Raw genomic sequence first — 23953 nt, forward strand, 5'->3', positions numbered from 1 at the left:
CATTTCTCCTAAGATGCTTAATTTAATGGTGTTTCATGTACATTAGTTTTGTATGTGAATTCTCATGTCCACTGCTTATTTCGATCAGGCAATGGCCATGGCTCCTTTTGTTTCACCCTCACTCTTGTGTGGTAACACAGTGCTTGGGATTTAAAACTGTTGAGTATATTGCTTTGCTGGAAGTCCTATTAATTTCTTGCTGTACATTATTCATTTGGTATTGTGGTTTTCCATGATTCCAAGTTTATCCTCCAAAATAAAAAGTTTATGTGTGTGGAGTACCAAGATTTTACATGAATAGATATTGAAACCCTAACATAAACGTTAAAAGCAAGCACTAGGAAGTACCTCTGGACAATGTCCTTGTTCACCCAGTTTGCATTATAAGCATGCTGTCGACCACCAGGCTTGTTCCTCCCAGGCCCTCTCAGCTGCCTGAGGAAGGAAACGTGTGTGTGTGTTAACCGAAGTGTCTATCACATCTGACAAGCTGTCTATCACATCTAACACCTGTGTCGAGTGAAGCCTGAGTTCACGTTGACGTCACCACACATTAAAGCCTGACCACTGGGCCCATGCCAGCCTCCTCCCCTTATTTGTTGGTTAACCTCACTCAAAAACGTTAAGAATCTTGGCCTCCACTCAGTTTTCTCAACTGGTCCAATGCTACTGCACAAATATAGCATTATATAAATTGTTCAGGCTGGTGCCGCGGCTCACTAGGCTAATCCTCTGCCTGCGGCACCGGCACCCCGGGTTCTAGTCCCGGTCGGGGTGCCGGATTCTGTCCCGGTTGCCCCTCTTCCAGACCAGCTCTCTGCTGTGGCCAGGGAGTGCAGTGGAGGATGGCCCAAGTGCTTGGGCCCTGCACCCCATGGGAGACCAGGAGGAAGCACCTGGCTCCGGGCTGCAGATTGGCGTAGCTCTGGCCGTGGCGGCCATTTTGGAGAGTGAACCAACAGAAGGAAGACCTTTCTCTCTGTCTTTCTCTCTCTCTCACTGTCTAACTCTGTCTGTCAAAAAAAAAAAAAAAAAAAAAAAAAAAAAAAAAAAAAAAAAAAGAAAAGAAAAGAAAAGAAAAGAGCTTTTTTTCCGCCCGCTCCCCCCTACCCCCGAGGGCCGCTCCAGCTGCACCGCGCTCACTCTGAGCTCCGGGCTCCTGCCAAGCTAGCGCCGCCGTCGTCGTCTCCTACCAGCCGCCATCATGATTATCTACCGGGACCTCATCAGCCACGATGAGATGTTCTCCGACATCTACAAGATCCGGGAGATCGCGGGCGGACTGTGCCTGGAGGTGGAGGGGAAGATGGTCAGTAGGACAGAGGGTAACATTGATGATTCGCTCATCGGTGGGAATGCCTCCGCCGAAGGCCCGGAGGGCGAAGGTACCGAAAGCACAGTGATCACTGGTGTTGATATTGTTATGAACCATCACCTGCAGGAAACCAGCTTCACAAAAGAAGCCTACAAGAAGTACATCAAAGATTACATGAAATCAATCAAAGGCAAACTTGAAGAACAGAGACCAGAGAGAGTAAAACCTTTTATGACAGGGGCTGCAGAACAAATCAAGCACATCCTTGCTAATTTCAAAAACTACCAGTTCTATATTGGTGAGAACATGAATCCAGATGGCATGGTTGCTCTGCTGGACTACCGTGAGGATGGTGTAACCCCGTTTATGATTTTCTTTAAGGATGGTTTAGAGATGGAAAAATGTTAACAAAGTTGGCAATTTGGATCTATCACTGCTCATCGTAACTGGCTGCTGCTTGTCATCCACACAACACCAGGATTTACAGGAAGTGGGACTGATGTTATCTTGAGCTCCTCACTTATTTTGACCATGATTTACTTCAAGTGGAGGCATTGTTTTTAAGGCAAAAAACATTGTCATGTAGGTTGTCTAAAAATAAAATGCATTTAAATTCATTTGAGAGAAAGCCTATTAGTTTAATGTACATTTAAGCTAAATCCATCCTGTAGTGTGTTCCTGGAGAAGCTAAAGCCTGGTTTGTAGACAACTACTAGAAAGTGTAAGACTGTCTTCAGATAACTTCTACAGTGAAAACTGCTGGGACTGGAATATAAACTGAGAATCCAAAGTTAAATTCTGAATTACAGTAAAGGGAAAAACCATGCTCATAGCAGTGCCAACATTTGAAGTGGAGCCTTAACACATTTCATCACCTACAACGGAAGTAGCTAACTCTGGAAGAGATTACCAAAAGAATAAAGAGAGACTGATTGAGTTGAAAAAGAAAAGAAAAGAAGAGAAGAGAAGAGAAGAGAAGAGAAGAGAAGAGAAGAGAAGAGAAGAGAAGAGAAGAGAAAAGGAAAAGAAAAGAAAAGAAAAGAAAAGAAAAGAAAAGAAAAGAAAAGAAAAGAAAAGAAAAGAAAAGAAAAGAAAAGAAAAGAAAAGAAAAGAAAATTGTTCACCCAAAGCCGTTGGGAAACTGTTGACTAAAGTGAAGCCTGTAGTTCCTTTTGCCTCCAGACTTGGAGACCCAGCTCCCTTCCGAGGCAGGCGGGCCAGTGGCTCTTCTTCAGGGAGGCTGCTTTCCATGTCTGCAATATAGTTAGATTCTCCTGTCAAGCTTTGTATTTCTGCCTGGGATTCCCTAAACTCTCAGATGATTCTTTCAAGTTTGCATCATTGAAGTTCAGCATAGAGTTCTGTTTCATCGTCTCCACACTGCTGTGGGGAACAGTCTCATTGTCTAAAATTCCTCTGGGTTCCCTCTTTATCCTACCCACACTCCCAAAGCTTATACACCCACTGACATTTTTAATGTCTCTATGGTTTAGACTTTTGAAAGGAGTATATAATACTTGGGGTACTCACTGTATAGACTTTTTGACTGACTTATTTAGGGATATACCTTTAAGGTTTCTACATTCTTTTCATGAACTGCCAGCTCATTTATTTTCTTTAATTAGTAGACCTAAGTTTTAGGTGTCCAGAAACATTGGGCAGAAAGCACAGAGAATTCTCCTATGCCTATACACCTCCCCTGCACAAATTTGTTACAATGGATGAACCAGTACTTGTGCATTATTATCAACCAGAGTCCATGGTTTCCATTCGGTCCTCTCTTCCTGTGGTGGGTCCTGACACATGCATCATATAATACATTCATAATCACAGTAGCATACAGAGTGGATTCACTTGTGCTTCCTCTTCTCTCCTGACAGCTCCCTGGTAGCCACTCATCATTGTACTGTCTCTGGGATTTTACCACTTACAGTGTCTTATATTTGGAAGAATACAGCATTTGTCTTTTTCAGAGTGGTTTTTTTTTATATCTTTTCTTGTGTTTTCATCACTGGAAGCTTATTTATTTTTATCTCTCAGTAATATTCCTTTGAATATATGACAGTTTGCTAAACCTTCCAGGTTTTGTCACTTACGAAAAATGTGAATCAGGAATATGTAAACCTCATGTGCATGATTTCATGACATAAATGTTTAAATAGTTTAGGTAAATGCCAAGGAGCATAATTGCTGGATCAAATGATAAGGTTATAATTTGTTTTGTCAAAAGCTACCAAGCTGTCTTCTGCTTTCTAACATTGAGAGTCCTGTTGCTCCACGTCTTCACCAGGACTTGATATCATTTTGTTTGTTTGTTTCAGCTACGCCAATAGGTGTGTCATGAAGTCTCAATGCTGTTTTAATTTTAATTCTTTAATGACATGATATTCAGTGTCTATTCATATACTAATTTGCCACATGTATATTTTTTGAGGAAGTGTCCAGAATTTTTTCTGATTTTTAGTTGTCTGTTTCTTATTGTTGTGTTTCTAAGAGTCTTTGTATATTTTAGATATGGGTTCTTATTTAGATGTGTGTTTTGTGAATATTTTTACCTTTATTTGACCTTTATTTTCATTCTTATGACTGTCTTTCACAGAGTAGTTTTTAGTCAATAAATTCAATTTATTAGTTTTCATTAGTGGATTATGCTTAATCCTTGGACACCTAGACTTCCAATTCTATTTTCTTCTACAAATTTTATATTCAGCTTTAGGATGAACTTGGAGTTAACTTCTGTCAAAAGGTATAAGATGTGTATCTAGAGTCTTATTAATTTTTCATTTTTGTATATGCACATTCAATTGTTTCAGTGACATTTGTTAAAAAATTATCTTTTATTCATTGCAATGTCTTTGAAACTGTGAGTAGTGTACTATATTTGTCTGACTCTATTTCAGGGTGCCCAATCTGTTCCTTGATTAATATGTCTCTTACTAATACATGCTCTTTCAATTAATGTGGCTTTGTAACAGATTTTAAGCTGGGTAGTGTCTACCCTCCAACTTTCATTTTTCTCAATATTATGTTGACTATTGATATTTTGACATTCCATGTACAGTTTAGATTTTGTTTCTTGATGACTTCACAATAGTGTGTTGGAGTTTCAATTGGTACTGTGCTGAATATATGGGGCTATTTGGAAAGAGCTAACATTTTAACAACATTAAATCTTCCAATCCATGAACACTAAATAACTCTTAAATATATGGTGTTTGATTTTTAATCAGTTTTGTAGTTTTCTGCATATACATCCTCCTAGACATGCTTTTTTCAAGCTTATGCCAAATTATTTCAGTTTGTGGTAATTTTTTTTTTACTGTTGTAAATTTCAAATTTCAATCCTTCATTGCTGGTATAGTCAGTAAGCAATTGGCTATGTATTGACATTGTATTGTGTGATCTTGTTGTGTTTGCTTGTTAATTCCAGGAGCTTTTGTTTATTCTTTGAGTCTTTTTTTATGTAGACAATCATTGCATACATGCACAAAGACAGTTTTATTTTTCAGTTTATAATATGTATACCTTTGCTTACTTGTCTTAATGCATTAGTTAGGACTTCTAGATGATGATAAATAGGAGTTCTGGCAGAAGATTTCTTTAGCTTTTTCTCAGATGTTGTTGGAAAAACACCCAGTTTCTCATCACTATGAGCAACATTAGCTGTAGCTGTTCTTCATCAAAGTAAGAAACTCCCCTTCACTCATAGTTTGCCATGTGCTTTTTTTTAACCATTAATGGGTTTTAGGTTTTGCAGACTTAGGATTATATTTTTTTTTTTTTTGATACAATTCTATGGTATTCCTTTGTTTTTAGAGCATGGGTTTGGTGAATTACATAAATGGATTTTCAAATGTCTTTTGTTTAAATATTAATTTTTTATTTTTTGACAGATTTTCTATTTTTTTGATAGGCAAGGCCACAAGAAAGGGGACGATGAGAGAGAGAGAGAGATAGAGAGCACCAAACATAGGGAGTACTGGTTCACTCACCAAATGACCAGAAAAGTCAAATCTGGCCCAGGCTGAAACCAGAAGCCAGGAATTCCATCCTTGTCTTCCTTGTGGAAGACAGTAACCCAAGCATGTGGGTCATCATCCACTATCTTCTCAGGCTCTCTTGAAAGACAGCTGGGACTTGGCTGGCACCGCGGCTCACTAGGCTAATCCTCCTCCTTGCGGCGCAGGCACACGGGGTTCTAGTCCTGGTCAGGGCGCTGGATTCTGTCCCGGTTGCCCCTCTTCCAGTCCAGCTCTCTGCTGTGGCCAGGGGGTGCAGTGGAGGATGGCCCAAGTGCTTGGGCCCTGCACCCCATGGGAGACCAGGATAAGCACCTGGCTCCTGCCTTCGGATCAGCACGGTGCGCTGGTCGCAGTGTATCGGGCGTGGTGGCCATTGGAGGGTGAACCAATGGCAAAGGAAGACCTTTCTCTCTGTCTCTCTCTCTCTCACTGTCCACTCTGCCTGTCAAAAAAAAAAAAAAAAAAAGACAGCTGGGACTCAACCAATGCTCTGAAATTGGATGCAGGTACCTCAAGCATTGGCTTACCCTAGTACAATATCGCGTGAGCCCCTGATTTCTGAATACATGAATACATTACGAGCATTGTATAAGTATGTTCCAGTTGGCCATCTTTATATTTTTTATTATGTTAATGTCTTCTTGTAGACTTGAATTAATTTTACAAGTGTATTTCTTTTCTTACGATGCCTGTATCTAATTTTATGGTCTGAGAAATGCTGATCTAATAGAATGAACTAGGAGAAATCTATATTATTATACTATCTGATATCTGGATGACATTGAAGATAATTTGTCTCTTTTACCTTTTTATTTTTCTTAAGATTTATTTATTTATTTTGGTTTCAGAGGTAGAGGGAGAGACAGAAAGAGACAGATATTCTATCTGCTGGTTCACTTCCCAGATGGCCAGAGAAGCCAGAAGCCAGAAGCCAGGAGCCAGGAGCCAGGAGCCAGAAGCTTCATCTGGGTCTTCTACATGGTGTCGGGGGCCCACATACTCGGGCTATCTTCCACTGCTTTTCCCAGGCCATTAGCATGGGGCTAGATTTGAAGTGTGTATCCAGGACATGAGCAGTACCCATATGGGATGCCGACACAATGCTAACCCCATCATTTCTATTTTAAATATTCAGAAAAATGTATTAGTGAAACCATTTGTGTCTAATGCTCTCTTCTGAAAGTTTGTAATTATTGACTCAATTTCTGGAATAAATATATTCATACTGTACTTTTCTCTTCATGTGAACTTTAGTTGGTTATGTGTCTGGGAAATGTCCTATTTCCTTGAGGTTTTTAAATACGTGAACATGGCTTCTTCATAATGATATTTTTTCTTGTTAAGATTTATTTATGTATTTTGAAAGTCAAAGTTGTCGGGGGGTGGAGGTGGGATAGACAGGGAGAGAGAGAGAGAGAGAGGAGAGAGATCTGCTGATTCACTGCACAAAATGATCACAATGACAAGGACTGAGCCAGGCAGAAGACAGGAGCCAGGAGCTTCATCCCAATCATCCACATGGGTGGAGGGGCCCAAAGACTTGAGCCATCCTATGTTGCTTCCCAGGCTGTTAGCAGGGAGCTGGATCAGAAGTAGAGCAGTCGGGACTCGAACTGGCATCCATATGGGATGATCGTGTTTGAGGTGGATACTTATCTTGTGACGTCACGAGGCCAGCCCCAACCCTCATAACCCTCATTTTTAAAAAAAGATTTATTGATTATTTGAAAGACAGAGTTAGGGGGGGAGAGAGAGAGAGAGAGAGAGAGAGAGAGAGAATCTTCCATCTGCTGGTTCACTCCCCAAATGTCCACAAAAGCCAGAGCTGGGCCAGGACAAACTATGAGCCTAGAACTCCATGTAGGTCTCACATGTGAGTATAGCAGCCCGAGGAGTTAAACCATCTTCTGCTGTCTTCCTAGATGCATTAGAAGGGCTGCTGTATTGGGAGTAGAACAACCAGGTCTTGAACCATCACCCATATGGGATGACATCATAACAGGAAGCAGCTTAATCTGCTACACCACAGGCCAGCCCATAAAACATTCTTCAATTATCCTTCGTAACATCAAAAGGATCAGTGGTGTTGAAGTATCACATGGTTCTAGTTATAGCATGGAAAGGGAGACTATTCAGGACCATTGTGATAGGGAACTAGGGGTAGGAGTGTCTTTAATGTGCTGTCGCAGGGGGACTGTATGAATACTCTGGTGGCAAACATTAAGATATTCTTTAGAATACCTTAAATTCTTCACAATGTTTTAACAAATTTTGTGGTTCTCAGACTATGCTTTGATATGAGAATTTAGGTCAATAAGGGTATCATTTCTTTTGTTTCAATCTTCTTTGCATATTCTCAGCCTTCCATATCCGTGCTTTGAACAAGGATTTTATTCAAAGTAGTTACAGAAATTGTACTTACTTATTTTGTCTCTGCCTGTCATGTGTTAGTCTAACACCAGCACCCATACCAGCTGCACATTGTTCTCAGACCCTCTCTGACCAGGTAACCACCATGTGAATGAAGCTGGGCTCCCTGAGTCCTATTACAATCAATTAGTTCTACCCTGTGAACTGAGTTACAGCAAATAATTCACTGGGTTTCATTAATGGAAAAAATTGAGACTTATTTAAGAATCTAGGAACATATTGACACATCGGAAGTATCTGGGGATGAACTTGAATCTCCCTTTTTGGAAACCCTACTACAGTCCCACCAGAGAGCTGGCCTATTGAGGAACATATGGTATTGCCCTTCCCCAATCAATCATAAAAAGAAAGTTAGAAATGTGCCAGGGTATTCCAATACAATCCCATCAAGGTTGCATGTACCAATGCCATCTCACTAGTCCAAGTGATCAATTTCAGTTCACAATTGATCACATTGATAGGTCTACGTATCAAAGGGATCACACAAACAAGACTAGTGTCTGCGAATACTGATAGAATAAAAAAGGGAGAGAATGATCCAACATGGGAAGTGGGATACACAGCAGACTCATAGAATGGCAGATGTCCTAAACAGCACTCTGGCCTCAGAATCAGCCCTAAAGGCATTCGGAGCTGGCTGAAAAGCTCATGAGAGTATTTCAGGCATGGAAAGCCAAGACACTCTGGAAAAAAAAAAAAAAAAAAAAAAAAAACCTAAATGAAAGATCTCTGTGAGTGAGAGTGAGATCCCAGTAGAAAGAACGGGCCATCAAAGAAGGAGGTACCTTTCTCTGAAGGGAGGAGAGACCTTCCACTTTGACTATGACCTTGTCTAAATAAGATCAAAGTCAGCGAACTCAAGAGCCTTCCATAGCCTTGGCAACTCATGACTAGGGCCTAGGGAGATTTCTGACACCATAAACAAGAGTGTCAAATTGTTAAGTCAACAACAGGAGTCACTGTGTACTTACTCCTCCTCATGTGGGATCTCTGTCCAATGTGAAGTAATGCTATAACTAGTACTGAAACAGTATTTTACACTTTGTGTTTCTGTGTGGGTGCAAACTGATGAAATCTTTACTTAATATATACTGAATCGATCTTCTGTATATAAAGAGAATTGAAAATAAATCTTGATGTGAATGGAATGAGAGAGGGAGCAGGAGATGAGAGGGGTGCGAGTGGGAGGGAAGTTATGGGGGGGAAAGCCATTGTAATCCATAAACTGTACTTTGGAAATTTATATTTACTAAATAAAAGTAAAAAAATTCATAAAAATCAATCAATCAATAAATAAATAAATAAATAAGAAAAAAATAAAGAAAGGTGTTCTCTTTTAAAACCACTTTCCACTACCAACTTCCCCCACCAGTTCTGACCTGCCTCATCTAGACAGTTACAACCCCTTTTGACAATCTTCCCATCTTCTGTCATCAACTACATAAGCAATGCAGGAGAGCTGTAGAAACAGCCCTTACCACCTGTTAGAAAAATAAAATTGATTAGGATCCCTCACTGTCCTGTCAACTGGCAGACCCAGGGCTGCTACGACTCAGAACTGCTGCAGCTCTGCCATCTGCCTGGTTGGCTGTGTTTCACTAATTGGGACAGTATGCTTCTATAAGGTGCTGGGGGTGCAGCTTGGGGTGGACCTCTTAGAGCTCAGCTGCCACTATAAACAAGCAAATGTGTCTGCTGTGTACTTCCGCCCATTGCTGTGACTATAAAGAGGTATAAACTTGCAAACGTCTTCAAACTTGTTCTTTGACCTGTCCAAATTCTAACCTGATTTTTCTGGAGCCACGCTATCAACTTGCATTTGGTGTAGTCAGCAGAAATAATCTTAGGCCAAAATGGAGCTTTCTGCCTCAAAAGAGGGTAGGATGCATGAACAGCTAGTCATGAGTATGTGGTATTCGATAGCCATGACCTTGCCTGCCTGGGTTTACCCCCACCCTCGCCAAGATGTGGACCAAGTGGACCAAAGTGGATGGCTCACCTACTAGGTGTGGAGAAGGCATTGTATGTCCTTGGATAAATATTAGGTAAGAAGGATGCCCTGGTGGCCAGAGCCACTGGGTAGGACCTTCTAACTGCCTTGTGGGCTGAAACTGATGCTATATTGCAGGTAGAGACACAAGAACAGGGCCTTAAGCTCACCTTAGAAGAAGTAAGAGAGGACCAATGAGCAAAAGAAAGAACCAGAGACAACATAATGATTGCGGTGATTATCTCCTTGTTCTGAGAATAACACTGCCTCCAATGCTTTACAAGGCCTATCCAGGGGTCACCCAGAAGATAAAGCCTATCAGTCAATGGCTCCTCAGGAGCAGACACCATCCCTGCCTCCATGTCAGGTGGTAGAGCATTTGGTGTTTCACCTGTATAATCAGGCAGGGTGGGTGGATTTGCTGCCAGTTTTAGGCAAAAGGCCTCTGAGTTCACTGATCCTTGGTTGTTCCAATAGTGAGATATAGGGGTGGATGGGATTTTGCTGCTGGGGCAGGAAATGGAAAAATTGGCATCTTTGATCATGCATTCAGCTTTGCAGCCATGACTTCAAACTATCTATTGCATGATAGAGAAGCATTCTCTTTTAGATTAGATTATTGCAAGAGCTCCAATGGTGTAATCCAATGCCATTTACCTGGGGATGTCAGCAGGTGGCAGGCATATGATGAATTACAACTGTTGTGACAACTTGGGTGTGTGTAATGCCATCTATTACATTGGGATTTATGGGCCACATGAAGAAGTTTTCTCTGTAAGGATGCCGGATCTGATGCTGCAGACTGTTCCCTCTGCCCTGTTCATCCCCATGGTGGCCATACCAGCTCCATATGTGGGACAGGTTGTCAATGTGATTGTCTATACTGTTGTGGATTTGGCTGATTTGGGAGTGGCTGAGACAATGCATACATGGAAGGGGGTGCAGGCCACAACCTGGAAGAAGAGGAAGGGAAAGGACCAATTAATGTCACTGAAACCCAGATATGGGTTGATCACCTGGCGTCAGAGTTAGACACAGACAAGCTAGATGGACAGATTAATAAGATATTGCTAGAATTATGGCACAGTTAAAGCCAGAACAGTTCCAGCCTCTTAGGAAATACAATTTGAGTAAAGCACGCAAGGGTGTACCAAGGGCATTGGTTGACACAGGGGCTGGTTGTACATTACAGTACAGCAACACAAGGGATTTCTTGGATCACCAATAGCCATAGGTGGATATGGAGGATGCTCTATCTAGGTAAACACAGTAAATCTGCCTTTGGAAATAGGTATCTGCCACCTTAGAAATACACACTGTATGCATCTCCCATACCTGAGTACATACTGGGCACTGCTGTCCAACAGGGCATATCGTTAAAATTACAGTTGGGGGAGTTCTACCTGCAAATGTTTGTGGTTAAAACTATACTGAGGGAACATGCTGCCCCACCCTCTCTTAATGATACTTAGGCAAGTGACAAACACCAAGCAATACAAACCACTACAGTGACATAAGGAAATTACTGGAATAATCCTAGACCTGGAGAAGGTGGATATTATGAGACTGACACATAACCCATTTAAATCACCAGTTTGGCCTGGAAAAATGTCAGATGTGACATGGCATATGATGATGGATTTCTGAGCGCTTAATAAGTCATTTCTTCCTTGTATGCAGCAGTTCCAGCAGTGAGTGACGTCATGGACCATCCCAGCCATGAACTTATCATTAGATTTTAGATCTAGCTAACGCTTTCTTCTCTGTAGACTTATCACCCAGGATTCAAGACCTGTTTACCCTCACTCAGGATGGCCAGCAGCGAGTGTTAGTGGTTATTCCGCAAGGCTCCTTACACAGTCCCATCTTGTGTCGTGGTTTTGTAGTGGCAGATTGGGCACAGAGGCCTGGCCTTTGACAGTGCTTATGCTCCATTCTGAAGATGATGTGATGCTAAACGGTAACTCTCATGTCGGTCTGGAAGCAACTATTCCCACTTTTCCAAGCCATCTCAAGTTATGCGGCTAAAAGGTCTATGAGCCCAAAATGCAGGAACCAGGTCTGTCTGTCAAATTCTTGGGAGTTGTCTGGTCGAATGAGACAAAAGTGAGGAAATTTTAGACAAAATCCAGACCTTTCCCATCCCAAGGACTCTAAAGGAGTCACAGGAGTTCGTAGGATGGGTAGGATACTGGAGAGTGTTTATCCTGCATCTGCCACGAGTTCTGAGGTCCTTGGAACATTTTGGTAAAAAGGGATGTCAGAGGGGAGTGGGATGAACAAGCGGCCTTCACAGGAACTTAGCAGAATGGGCAACCTGCCCAGGCCCTTAACATGTTTGATCAAACCCACCCATGTGAACTTGACCTGCAGTGTGATCTTGAACTGAAGTGTGATGATGTCACTGGAGAAGGGTTTGGATGGGGCCTTTGGCAGTGGCACGAAACACTGAGAGAGCCCACTGGGTGTTGGTCTCAACTGTGGAAAGGAATGTGGACTCAGTGTTCCTTAGCTGAAAAATGGCTTGCTGTAGTAGATGCAGGCTTGATGGCCACTGAAAGCATAATGGGCAGTGCCCCTGTTATTGTGCACCATTCTAGCCCCATTGTTGTCTTGGTAAGAGACTGGGCAGTGCAGATTCCCACAATGTGAGACCTACCTGCAGCAATGTGGAGTTTTTCACACAAGCCCAGTGCAGGCTAAATTACAAGTACTTTTGAGTCCTGTGACATATATGACTAGCAGCAAGCTCCCCAAGCCCATGTGCCATGGAGTACCTAGTCCATACCTTGAAGGAACCCCACAGTTCCTTGCAGAGACGTGGTACATGGACAGATGCAGCAATGTATGCCCCATGCAATGGACCATGATGGACTTTAAGCCTTTCACCATGATAAGTTGGTGGGCATCAGGTAATCGTCAGATAAGTCAGTGGGCCAAACTATGAAGAGTATGGATGGTTGCCACCCATGAACTTTTACAACTGGACTGTCAAGGCCTGTGTAGATAGGGACATGACATGCAGAACACTGGGCAGTTATTCACTGACCTTTATGGTTCACTGACCTTTATGGGGCAAAGCCATACAGGAAGACGTGTGGGGATGGGACCCCAGAAGGAAATCACTGTATGTCATGTAGTGGGTCAGCCGTGCAGCTGGACTGCCTTGGAAGATAACCGCAGGCATTGACCAAAACTGCACTTGGTTGGAAACATGAGGTTCTTCTAACCTGTACTCATGTGAAGACTTTAATCCTGGAATGGTACAATAAACACACCATGGTTGGGATATTCTGTGTGGAGTGGTTTGAGCTCACATTCTACAGAGGCAGTACAGTTATCTGTAGACATCCCAAAATGTATAAAACAAACCAGGAATACGTCTCCACCTTTGTGTGTCTTACAAGCTTCTATATCCTATGGATGATGCACAGCCCTATAAATTTGGTGTTACCTTCTCACTTGCAGTTTGTTGCTGTAGCTTATATTGTTATGGCCTTTGAAGGAATTGGCCCACACTCCTTAGACACTCCTCACACAGGGACTCTCCCAGAGGATCACACACACATAGATTACAAGGTGAGGAGCTCTGGAGAGATTGAATATTGGGGAATGAAGTTATTCAGGCTTGCTCACTCTCTACAACTGGCAGACCCAGAACTGCTAAGAGGAGGAACTGCTGCAACTCTGTTATGTAACTGTGAGAGACTATTGTCTCGAAGCTTCTATAAGGAATTAGGAGCACAACTGGGGGCAGGCCTCTTAGCAGCTACTGCTGCCATGAGCAAGAGGGTGCGTTTGCTGTGCACTTTTGCCCACTGCTGTAAATATTAAGAGGTCCAAACTTGCAAAAGTCTCCAAAGTTGTTCTTTGACCTGGCTGAATCCAACCTGATTTTCCTGGTGTGGAACTCCTGACTTGCAGCACCCATTACCTTCTGTCAGTTGCATTTTTGCATGGCAGAATATAGGTCCCACACCCCTTTTGTATTTGCAAGGGAATCTGAGAATTTAGATTTTGTTTTCTATTGATGAGATACAGGACACAGAGATTTTTTTCAGTGATGGTAGCTTTCAATCAGCCATCACATATGTCGTATATCAGTTACTCTTACTATGTTTACCATTTTTGTCTTTCGTCGCATTTCCTTTTGCCCCACTTCCGGGCAGTCTCTCTCAACAGGACTGCAGGGCTGACAGCTGTTATGTCATTCACTGTCGATTGCGCTATTACTGGGATTTTGTTTCCTTTCCCGTTTCCTAGAATGGACCTGATCTATGACCCCCACAGAAGCAGGCAACACAAGCAAGCAGTTATTGATAAGTGTCATGCAGGGTATTCAGGCTCTACAATGTGACTTACAGTTTTTTGTGTTTTGATTTTGAAAATTAGTACCCTTTGCAAAGATTGCTTCTTTGGCCTCATGCCAGAATGAACGGTGGGAAGAGAGTAATAGCATTGTTAGGACCCTAGCTCCAGGATGCTGGTCTTTACTTTTCTAGGTGCTGAGCCTGCCACACTGTTACTAAAGAGATGCTCAGACTGCAGAGTGAGCAGCAAGAGACAACAGTAGCAGGAAAACCCCAGCTGCCTGGAGAGCAGATCATCGTCTCTACCCTCTGGAGTGTGATTTCTTTTTTTTTTCTTTTTCTTTTTTTTTCTTTTTGACAGGCAGAGTGGACAGTGAGAGAGAGAGACAGAGAGAAAGGTCTTCCTTTGCCGTTGGTTCAGCCTCCAATGGCTGCTGCGGCCGGCGCACCATGCTGATCCAAAGCCAGGAGCCAGGTACTTCTCCTGGTCTCCCATGGGGTGCAGGGCCCAAGTACTTGGGCCATCCTCCACTGCACTCCCTGGCCACAGCAGAGAGCTGGCCTGGAAGAGGGGCAACTGGGACAGAATCCGGCGCCCCGACTGGGACTAGAACCCGGTGTGCCGGCGCCGCAAGGTGGAGGATTAGCCTAGTGAGCCACAGCGCCGGCCGAGTATGATTTCTTAACAAACAGTTGTGGAAAAGTGCACACGCTGGGCTCCATTCCCACCCACACGCTGATTTGGGAGGTCTGTGTTAGTGCTCAGGCACCTGCCATTTATAAACAAGTACTGCTTGTGATTCTTAAGTATGATTTTGTTTCAAACTCTTGTCTAATGGAAGCAATACCAGTATGTTGGGGGATAAGATTGGGAGAGCTGATATGCCATGTTTGGTCAGTGGCCTGGAATGAAAGACAAGAGAGTAATGCATGTGCACCTCCCAACTCTGATCTCCAAAGAGCACTTACACAGAGACAGTGGGAGGGCATGAAAGCAATGGGTAGAAAGAACCACGGCTTAGGCAGGCACCGCGGCTCACTAGGCTAATCCTCCGCCTTGCGGCGCCAGCACACAGGGTTCTAGTCCCAGTCAGGGCACCGGATTCTGTCCCCGTTGCCCCTCTTCCAAGCCAGCTCTCTGCTGTGGCCCGGGAGTGCAGTAGAGGATGGCCCAAGTGCTTGGGCCCTGCACCTCATGGGAGACCAGGAGAAGCACCTGGCTCCTGCCATCGGATCAGTGCGGTGCGCCGGCAGCAGCGCACCAGCTGCGGCGGCCATTGGAGGGTGGACCAAGGGCAAAGGAAGACCTTTCTCTCTCTGTCTCTTTCTCACTGTCCACTCTGCCTGTCAAAAAATAAAAAAATAAATAAAATAAATAAAAGAAAGAACCAAGGCTCTACTTCTTCAATATTCTGGCAACCAAAACATTGAAAACAGCATAAAATATCTGAATTCTGAAAACTAGGAACACATTCTATCATTTTTATATTATTTTAAGCCACTGTGCATATATGATTCTTTGTCTAAATTCTCTTTACTAGCAATATTTATTTGTAAGATAGATGATTAGATGAAGGGTAAAGCTTTAGAAGAGAAACAAAATCTTTGAGCTGTCTTTTCAGAAGACAATTGATTCATAACCTGTCTTATTTACCCACATGAGATCTATGAATTTTTTTTTATTTTATTGAATGCAGTTCCATTCCATAAAGTAAAATGTGAGAACGAGCCTGTGTATGTCTCAATATTGATAAAACACTATATTAGTATATGCTGTTTCATCATGTCACTCTTCCATTGTGGATCTAAACCCTAAATCTAAATCACATAACAATTAGATACTATTCCCTGCACGCTTTCTACTAACAGTTTCCCTGAAAATGTAATGGGAGTCAGCAAATTTTATTTGTACAGGTATTCCCTTCTTCCTTTCTGATATTATTGACTTTAGGGTCAGCGTTCCTGGAGAAACTGATAGGGTCTTTATAGGAGGGGAAACTGTTGGGTTAGAACCTGAGCAGCAAACTGTGGTGTGGGCACAGCCAAGTTGATTAGTCATCTGGGTTTGAGTCTGGGGGCTTTGTGTTTCTGTTGATCCTTTTTGTTCAGCATATGTGGATGCAGCTGCTGAGTTTCTAATCTCACATATTTTCTCACAGTCTCCATTACAAATGCAATCACTCAACTGTCAAACCTATTTTGAAAGGGATTTTGGAGAGAGAATGTAGCAATTTACTTTTTACTTTTCTAAAATGATCTTTTCTAGAACTCGCACTGTAAGTATACAGCAGGGGTAGTGTAATACAATCTCTGACAGCATTAGTGTGCTAAACTTACCCAATAAAGAGGTTCTTCTGACCAAGTTTTATCCTATTACCTCATCTCCTGGTGGTATTGCACTCTGAAAGAAATATATCACTTGTTCACAGAAATGCAAAGAAAACCCTATCCTTGAAGGGTAAAAGCCTATGCTTGTGTTTTTTCGGGGAGTAACATGAGCAATGCAGCTGGCGTCTGATTCTGGCACACCATCAGTTTACCATCACCCACGATATACAAGTGCATATGTTTCGCTGGATGTAAAGTACATAATAATCCACAAAACCCTCCCTCCAAGAGTATTAACTTGCCATAAAGATAAAATGGCACAGATTTCCATCCAGTTCTGTAATTGGAGCATGGCCCACGCTAAATTAGCAATGCCACAGTGTGTGTGTGTGTGTGAGTGTGTGTGTGTAAGTATGTGAGTGTGTGTGTGTATGTGAGTGTGTGTGTATGTATGTGAGTGAGTATATGAGTGTGTGAGTGTATGTGTGTGTGTATGTATGTGTGTGTATGTATGTGAGTGTATGTGTGAGTGTGTGAGTGTATGTGTGAGTGTGTGTGTATGTATGTGTGTGTATGTATGTGAGTGTATGTGTGAGTGTGTGAGTGTATGTGTGAGTGTGTGTGTATGTATGTGTGTGTATGTATGTGAGTGTGTGTGTATGTGTGTGTTTGAGTGTGTGTATGTATGTGTGTGTATATGTATGTGAGTGTGTGTATGTATGTGTGTGTTTGAGTGTATGTGTGAGTGTGTGTGTGTGAGTGTGTGTGTATGTATGTGAGTGTGAGTGTATGAGTGTATATGTGTGAGTGTGTGAGTGTATGTGTGAGTGTGTGTGTGTATGTATGTGTGTGTATATGTATGTGAGTGTGTGAGTGTATGTGTGAGTGTGTGAGTGTGAGTGCGTGTGCGTGAGTGTGTGTGAGTGTGTGTGTATGTATGTGTGTGAGTGTGTGAGTGTATATGTGTGAGTGTGTGAGTGTATGTGTGAGTATGTGTGAGTGTGTGTGTATATGTATGTGAGTGTGTGAGTGTATGTGTGAGTGTATGTGTGAGTGTGTGAGTGTGTGTATGTATGTGTGTGTATATGTATGTGAGTGTGTGAGTGTATGTGTGAGTGTATGTGTGAGTGTGTGCGTGTGTGTGAGTGTGTGTGAGTGTGTGTGAGTGTGTGTTGCGGTGACAAGGCTTAACAGAATTCTAACTAGTGATTTGCACAGACCATAAAATATCAAAACCGTCTTAGAATCAGCAGAAATGCTGTGTGTTGCTTTTCAGATCATCAGGAAGCACCCTCATGGTTTGAATGAGAGCTGAAATTCCAAGATTCTGAATTTATTTTGTTCATTCTCAGCATGAGAGAGGAATCCTCCCACTGATACTACCAGAGGAATGAGTTCATAGCTCCCACACCAGTGGATGATAAAAGTAGAATTTATTCGTCTCTGGCCACATGCGATGGCAGGGGGCTGTTTGGCCATTTGATCTCAACCACAGAGTGAACAACCAAGGCTTTGGGGTGGGGTGTGCTTGGGATGGACAGAGAGTGAGCTGTGTAGTCATAGGAGGATGAGGGGAAGCGTGGTTGCCTCGGGATGATTGGATAAATCTGCCAGCTGGTGGTAACCATCAACCTAGCACTCAGGGATGGACAGGTACCATGACTGGTCTCCGTGATAAGGATGGTGTGCCTAACAGGTTTTTTTGGGGTGGGGGCAGTGTGAGAGGGGAATTAGCACGTGGCTATTTGAAGCCTTTCTAACTTCGCCAGATGTCAGGGAAAACACCTAATATTGAATTTTAATTTCAGAGCTCACACCTATGAACACATTTAGAGTGAGTGTCTAGTGTTCCATATGGTTTCCTCTACCCTTGTAAGTGCATCCCTAGGGAATATGAATGAAATTAAACTAACCCAGTGAGAAATTTACCTTGTAAAACTTGTGCTTATCTATGAAATGCCATGTTACAGACAGAGGGAGGGAGAGACAGAGGGAGAGAGAGAAAGAGATCTTCCATCTACTGGCTCACTCTTCAAATGGCTGCAGCAGCTGGAGCCAGATTGGTCTGAAGCCAGGATCCAGGACCTTCCTCTGGATCTCCCACTTCTGTGACAGGTGTCCAAGCACTTGGGCCATTTTCAGCCGATTTCCCAGGCACATTATCAGGGAGATGGATGGGAAGTGGAGCAGCCAGGACTTGAACTTTGTTGCAGGCAGTGCCTTCACCCTCTATGCCACAATGCTGGTCCTGTGGGTTCTTACTTGTTTGCTTTTTTTTTTTTGTCATGGATACAATACGTACTTCTGAAGAAAAACCTAGTTTCGTGTGGAACTTACATGAAGCCTCTATTGAAAAATAGTTGATATTAACATGATATCATATCCACCTGGGGTATCTGTGAATTTATCATCAAATAAATAAATTGGGAGAAATCATGAATTTCTATTTAAAAGCCCAGTGGCTTATGCTCCACATCTCTTTAAGAAGTTGGCCCTGGTGGAATCAGATCACACCTGTTCTTTCTTCTCACTCTATAGAGTAAACACAGTGCTTATCACTGTAATATCACTGTGATGTCACATGAATATTTACACTGTCCCTTCAGAACCATCCCTACTATGTTTGTTAGTTTAGATAGCAGTGTGAGTATTTTGTGAGGTAACCAGATTCAAAACAGTAAACTACTTTGTAAATCACGTATGAATTTTGTCAAATTTTGTCTAAGATTTCAGAGTGACTCCTTAAATTCATCCAAAAATGCAAACATGTTTAGTGAGAGCATTTGACTTTCCTATGATAGAATCACTACAAACCTCTTGCATATAACAGCTCAGAAGACATTTAATACATGGACAGTAGTAATTCATGGCATCCCATTAATTAATCTTAGCTCAACCTACTCAAATATGCATGCCATTGAGCTACATTATATCAACTCATCATTGCAGTTGAAGGGAGGAAGGGAAGTATGGTCGTCTTCTTAGAGTTGTATCTGTGAAATATATGAAATCTGCTCCTTTTTCTTAATAAAAACTTGAAAAACATGATAAAGGCAAACAAAGCACCAATAAAAATAAGGAAAGAAAAATGACTATCTCTGAAAGTTTATAAAACTGTCTTAAAACTAAAAATTTAAAATTAAGAAAGTATGGTTTTTATGCTTCAATTTGTTACTGTGATGTATCACATTCATTGATTTGCATATGTTGAACCATCCCTGCATACCAGGGATAAATTCCACTTGGTCTAGGTGAATGATCTTTCTGGTGTGTTGTTGGATTTGATTAGCTAGTATTTTATTAAGGATTTTTTCACTTATGTTCATCAGTGATCTTGGCATATAACTCTCTTTCTTTGTTGCATCTTTTTCTGATTTGGAATTAAGTGATGCTGGCCTCATAAAAGGATTTTGGGAGGATTCCCTCCCTTTAAATTATTTTGAATACCTTTAGAATAATTTAGATTACTTCTTCTTTAATAGTTTGCTAGGATTCAGCAGTGAAGCCATCAGGTCCTGGGCTTTTCTTTGTTTAGAAGGTCATTATTACTAACTCAATCACCATCTTGGTTATTGGTCTGTTTAGGTTTTCTATGTCTCATGAGTCAATTTTGGTAGATTGTAGGTGTAGAAATCTATCCATTTCTTAAGCATTTGAAAAATACAACATCATTTCATGATAAAAACCTTAATCAAATTGGAATAGAAGGAACATTTCTTAAAACAATCAAGGAAATGTTTGACAAACCTACAGAATATCATGTTGAATGGCAAAAGGCTGGAAGCATTTCCACTAAGATGTAGAACTAGATAAGGATGGCCACATTCACCATTGCTATTAAATATAATTCTGTAAGTTTTAGCTAGAGTCATTAGGCAAGAAAAATCAATGGGATACAAATTGGAAAGGAGGAAGTCAACTTATTCCTGTTTACAGATGACATAATCCTATTTATAGGGGGACTAAAGGACTCCACTAAGACTTTTGGAACTCATAAGAGAGTTTTGTAAAGTTGCAGGAGAGAGGGAAGAGATATATAATTTGGGACATGCTCAAGCTGACTTGCCCCAAATGGTAGAGTTAGAAACATACCAGGGGATTCCAATTTAATCCCATCAAGGTGGCATGTACCAATGCCATCTCACTAGTCCAAGTGATCAATTTCAGTTCGCAATTGATCATAACGAAAGGACTAAGAGTCAAAGGGAGCACATAAGCAAGTCTAGTACCTGCTAACACTAACCGATAGAATAAATAAAGGGGAGAGTGATCCAACATGGGAAGTGAGATACTCAGCAGACTCATAGAATGGCAGATGCCCTAAATAGCACTCTGGCCTCAGAATCAGCCCTAAAGGCACTCGGATCTGGCTGAAAAGCCCATGAGAGTATTTCAGGCATGGAAAGCCAAGACACTCTGGCAAAAGATCTCTGTGAGTGAGATCTCAGTGGAAAGAACAGGTCTTCAAAAAAGGAGGTACCTTTCTCTGAAGGGAGGAGAGAACCTCCACTTTGACTATGACCTTGTCTAAACAAGATAAGAATCGAAGAACTCAGAGGGCTTCCATAGCCTTGGAAACTCATGACTGGAGCATAGGGAGATTACTGATGCCATAGACAGGAGTGTCAATTGGTAAAGTCAACAACAGGAGTCACTGTGCACTTACTCCTCATGTAGGATCTCTGTCCTTAATGTGCTGTGCATTGAGATTTAATGCTATAATGAGTACTCAAATAATATATTTCACTTTGTGTTTCTATGGGGGTGCAAACCGTTGAAATCTTTACTTAATGCATACTAAACTGATCCTCTGTAAAAAAAAAAAAAAAAAAAAAAAAAAGAAAAGAAAAGAAAAGAAACTATCAACTCCCAACTTGACTCTCACTGGGATTAAACATGACAATAGGTCTGATCTGATTTCATCATCATTAAAAAAAATCATCTATTATTTTTCACTTTATGTTTCTGTGTGGGAGCAAACTGTTGAAAGCCTTACTTAATGTATACTAAGCTGATCTTCTGTATATTAAGATAATCGAAAATGAATCTTGATGTGAATGGAAGGGGAGAGGGAGTGGGAAAGGGGAGGGTTGTGGGTGGGAGGGACGGTATGGGGGGGAAGCCATTGTAATCCATAAATCGTACTTTGGAAATTTATATTCATTATATAAAAGTTAAAAAAAAATAAAAAATAAATAAAAAATTTAAAAAAAAAAAAAAACTAAATAAAATTTTAATAAAATAAATTAAAAATTAAATAAAAATTTTTAAAAACTAAATGAACTTTAAAAAAAAAAAAAAAAAAAAAAAAAAAAATCAACACACAAAAAAATCAATAGCCTCTGTAGACATAGACAATACCATGACTGCAAAAGAACTTGTAAGATCAGCACCATTCTCAATAGCTACAAAATAATTATATACCTTGTAATAACTTTAACCAAGGAGGTGAAAGATCTCTATAATGAAAACTACAAAACATTAAAGAAAGTATTAAAAGAAGTCACAGTAAATTGAAGAATCTTCCATGTTCATGTATTGGAAGAGTCAATATCATCAAAATATCCATACTACACAGAGAAATTTAGAGATTCAATACAATCCCAAATTCCAATGACATTCTTATCATATCTAGAAAAAAATGATCCTGAAATTCATAACCTCACACCAGTTAGAATGGCTGTCATATAGAATTCAGCAAACAATGAATGCTGGCAAGGATGTGGGGGAAAACATACCCTAATATGCTGTTGGTAAGAATGTAAACTAGTGCAGCCATTGTGGGAGACAGTATGGAGTTCCCTCAGAACTCTGAAATAGATCTACCATACGACCCAGCTACCCTACTCCTGGGAATTTACCCAAATGAAATGAAGGAAGCATATGAAAGAGTTATCTGTACCTCCATGTTTATTGCAATTCCATTCACAATACCAAAGATATGGATGCAAGCTAGATGTCCATCAACTGATGACTAGACAAAGAAAATGGTGTGTGTGTGTGTGTGTGTGTGTGTGTGTTTATTCATTTACTCAGCCATAAAAGAGAATGAAATTCTCTTTTGCAACAAAATGGATGCAACTGGAAACCATTACACTTAGTGAAATAAGGCAGTCCCCAAAACACAAATATCATTTTTTCAACTGATCTGTGGTAACTCACAGAGTCCAAAAAAATATAATGTGTTTGAGCACAATTGATGTTTTGAGATTTAATTATTTTTACATCCCTTGTCTCTAGTGTTGAGTAACAGGTTTTATTCTTCTTACTATTTGTTTAATTATTTTCTTAGCACAAATTAAGTTTATGATTATGATTATAAAATAGACTGAAAGTATGTCATTCTAAAAACTAGAAGAGGGCTGGCACTGCGGCTCAATAAGCTAATCCTCTGCCTGTGGTGCTGGCACCCCAGGTTCTAGTCCTGGTTGGAGCACCAGATTCTGTCCCGGTTGCCCCTCTTCCAGGCCAGCTCTCTGCTGTGGCCCGGGAGTGCAGTGGAGGATGGCCCAGGTCCTTGGGCCCTGCACCCGCATGGGAGACCAGGAGAAGCACCTGGTTCCTGCCTTCAGATCAGCGTGGTGCACTGGCCGCAGCGGCCATTGGGGGGTGAACCAACGGCAAAAGGAAGACCTTTCTCTCTGTCTCTCACTGTCCACTCTGCCTGTCAAAAAAAAAAAAAAAAAAAAAAAAACAAACCTAGAAGAAACAATAAGAAAGGAAGCAGGAGCAAGGTGGGAGTGGGGGCAGGAGGGGGGATAGCGTGGGAAATATCACTATGATCCTAAATACGTACCGATTTCCTGTGCTATATTAAAAAAAAAAAAACTATGTAATTTTATAGGCTTAGCATGTGATCAGAACCACAGTTCAATATAATTAGATAAAGGGCTTAGTAACTTTACTATTATCATTCAATTTGTGATACTGTCTCAGACATCGTGGTGATGATTGTATGTAACAGAAAAAAAAAAAAAAGAGCTAAATTGCCTTAAACAATGGAGATTCGTCATTGGTTCATGTAGTTGAAACCCTGATTTACAGGTGTGGGAGGGAGGAGTGGGAGCACTTTCAGACCTGCTTCTTTTTCTGGGCTGGCTTACTCCTTCGGTTTGGTCATGGGAAGCGAATGTATAGCTCTTATCTTTCTTGCACATTTCCAGAGGAAAAGAAATTTTCTTTCTGAATCATGGGACCTTACCTCTAAATTAGCTTACTTCTCCTGGGCTTATTTAGCAAAATATGAATACTACTGGGTAGAAGAATTCCAAGTGTTCACTAATTTACATCAAAGTGCTTTTTTTTTTTTTTTCATAATCTCTCTGGGGAGGGGACTGGCTTTGCCTTTACTGGATTAGAAGACCAAGGAGCCTGATGCTTTTAGTGGTCAGCTTTATTAAAAGGCAACTTTTGGGGGCTGGCATCATGGTATAATAGGTTAAGGCACAGCCTGTAGCACTGGCATCCCATATAGGCACTGGTTTGAGTTGCAGCTGCACCATTTTCAATTCAGCTTCCTGCTAATGTGCCTGGGTAAGCAGAAGATGACCCAAGTTCT

General features: G+C 41.4%; 1 protein-coding gene across 1 annotated transcript; it reads left to right on the forward strand.

Annotated features, from left to right (window-relative positions):
• Window positions 1-1088: 1088 nt before the first annotated feature.
• On the forward strand, window positions 1089-2255 carry LOC100008854 (tumor protein, translationally-controlled 1). The gene is given in 1 exon segment (NM_001082129.2): window positions 1089-2255. A coding segment is annotated over 1 exon segment (519 nt). The 5' UTR covers window positions 1089-1204; the 3' UTR covers window positions 1724-2255.
• Window positions 2256-23953: the final 21698 nt, after the last annotated feature.

This window comes from Oryctolagus cuniculus, chromosome 13, assembly GCF_964237555.1.
Source record: "Oryctolagus cuniculus chromosome 13, mOryCun1.1, whole genome shotgun sequence".
In the NCBI taxonomy this organism is placed as follows: domain Eukaryota; kingdom Metazoa; phylum Chordata; class Mammalia; order Lagomorpha; family Leporidae; genus Oryctolagus; species Oryctolagus cuniculus.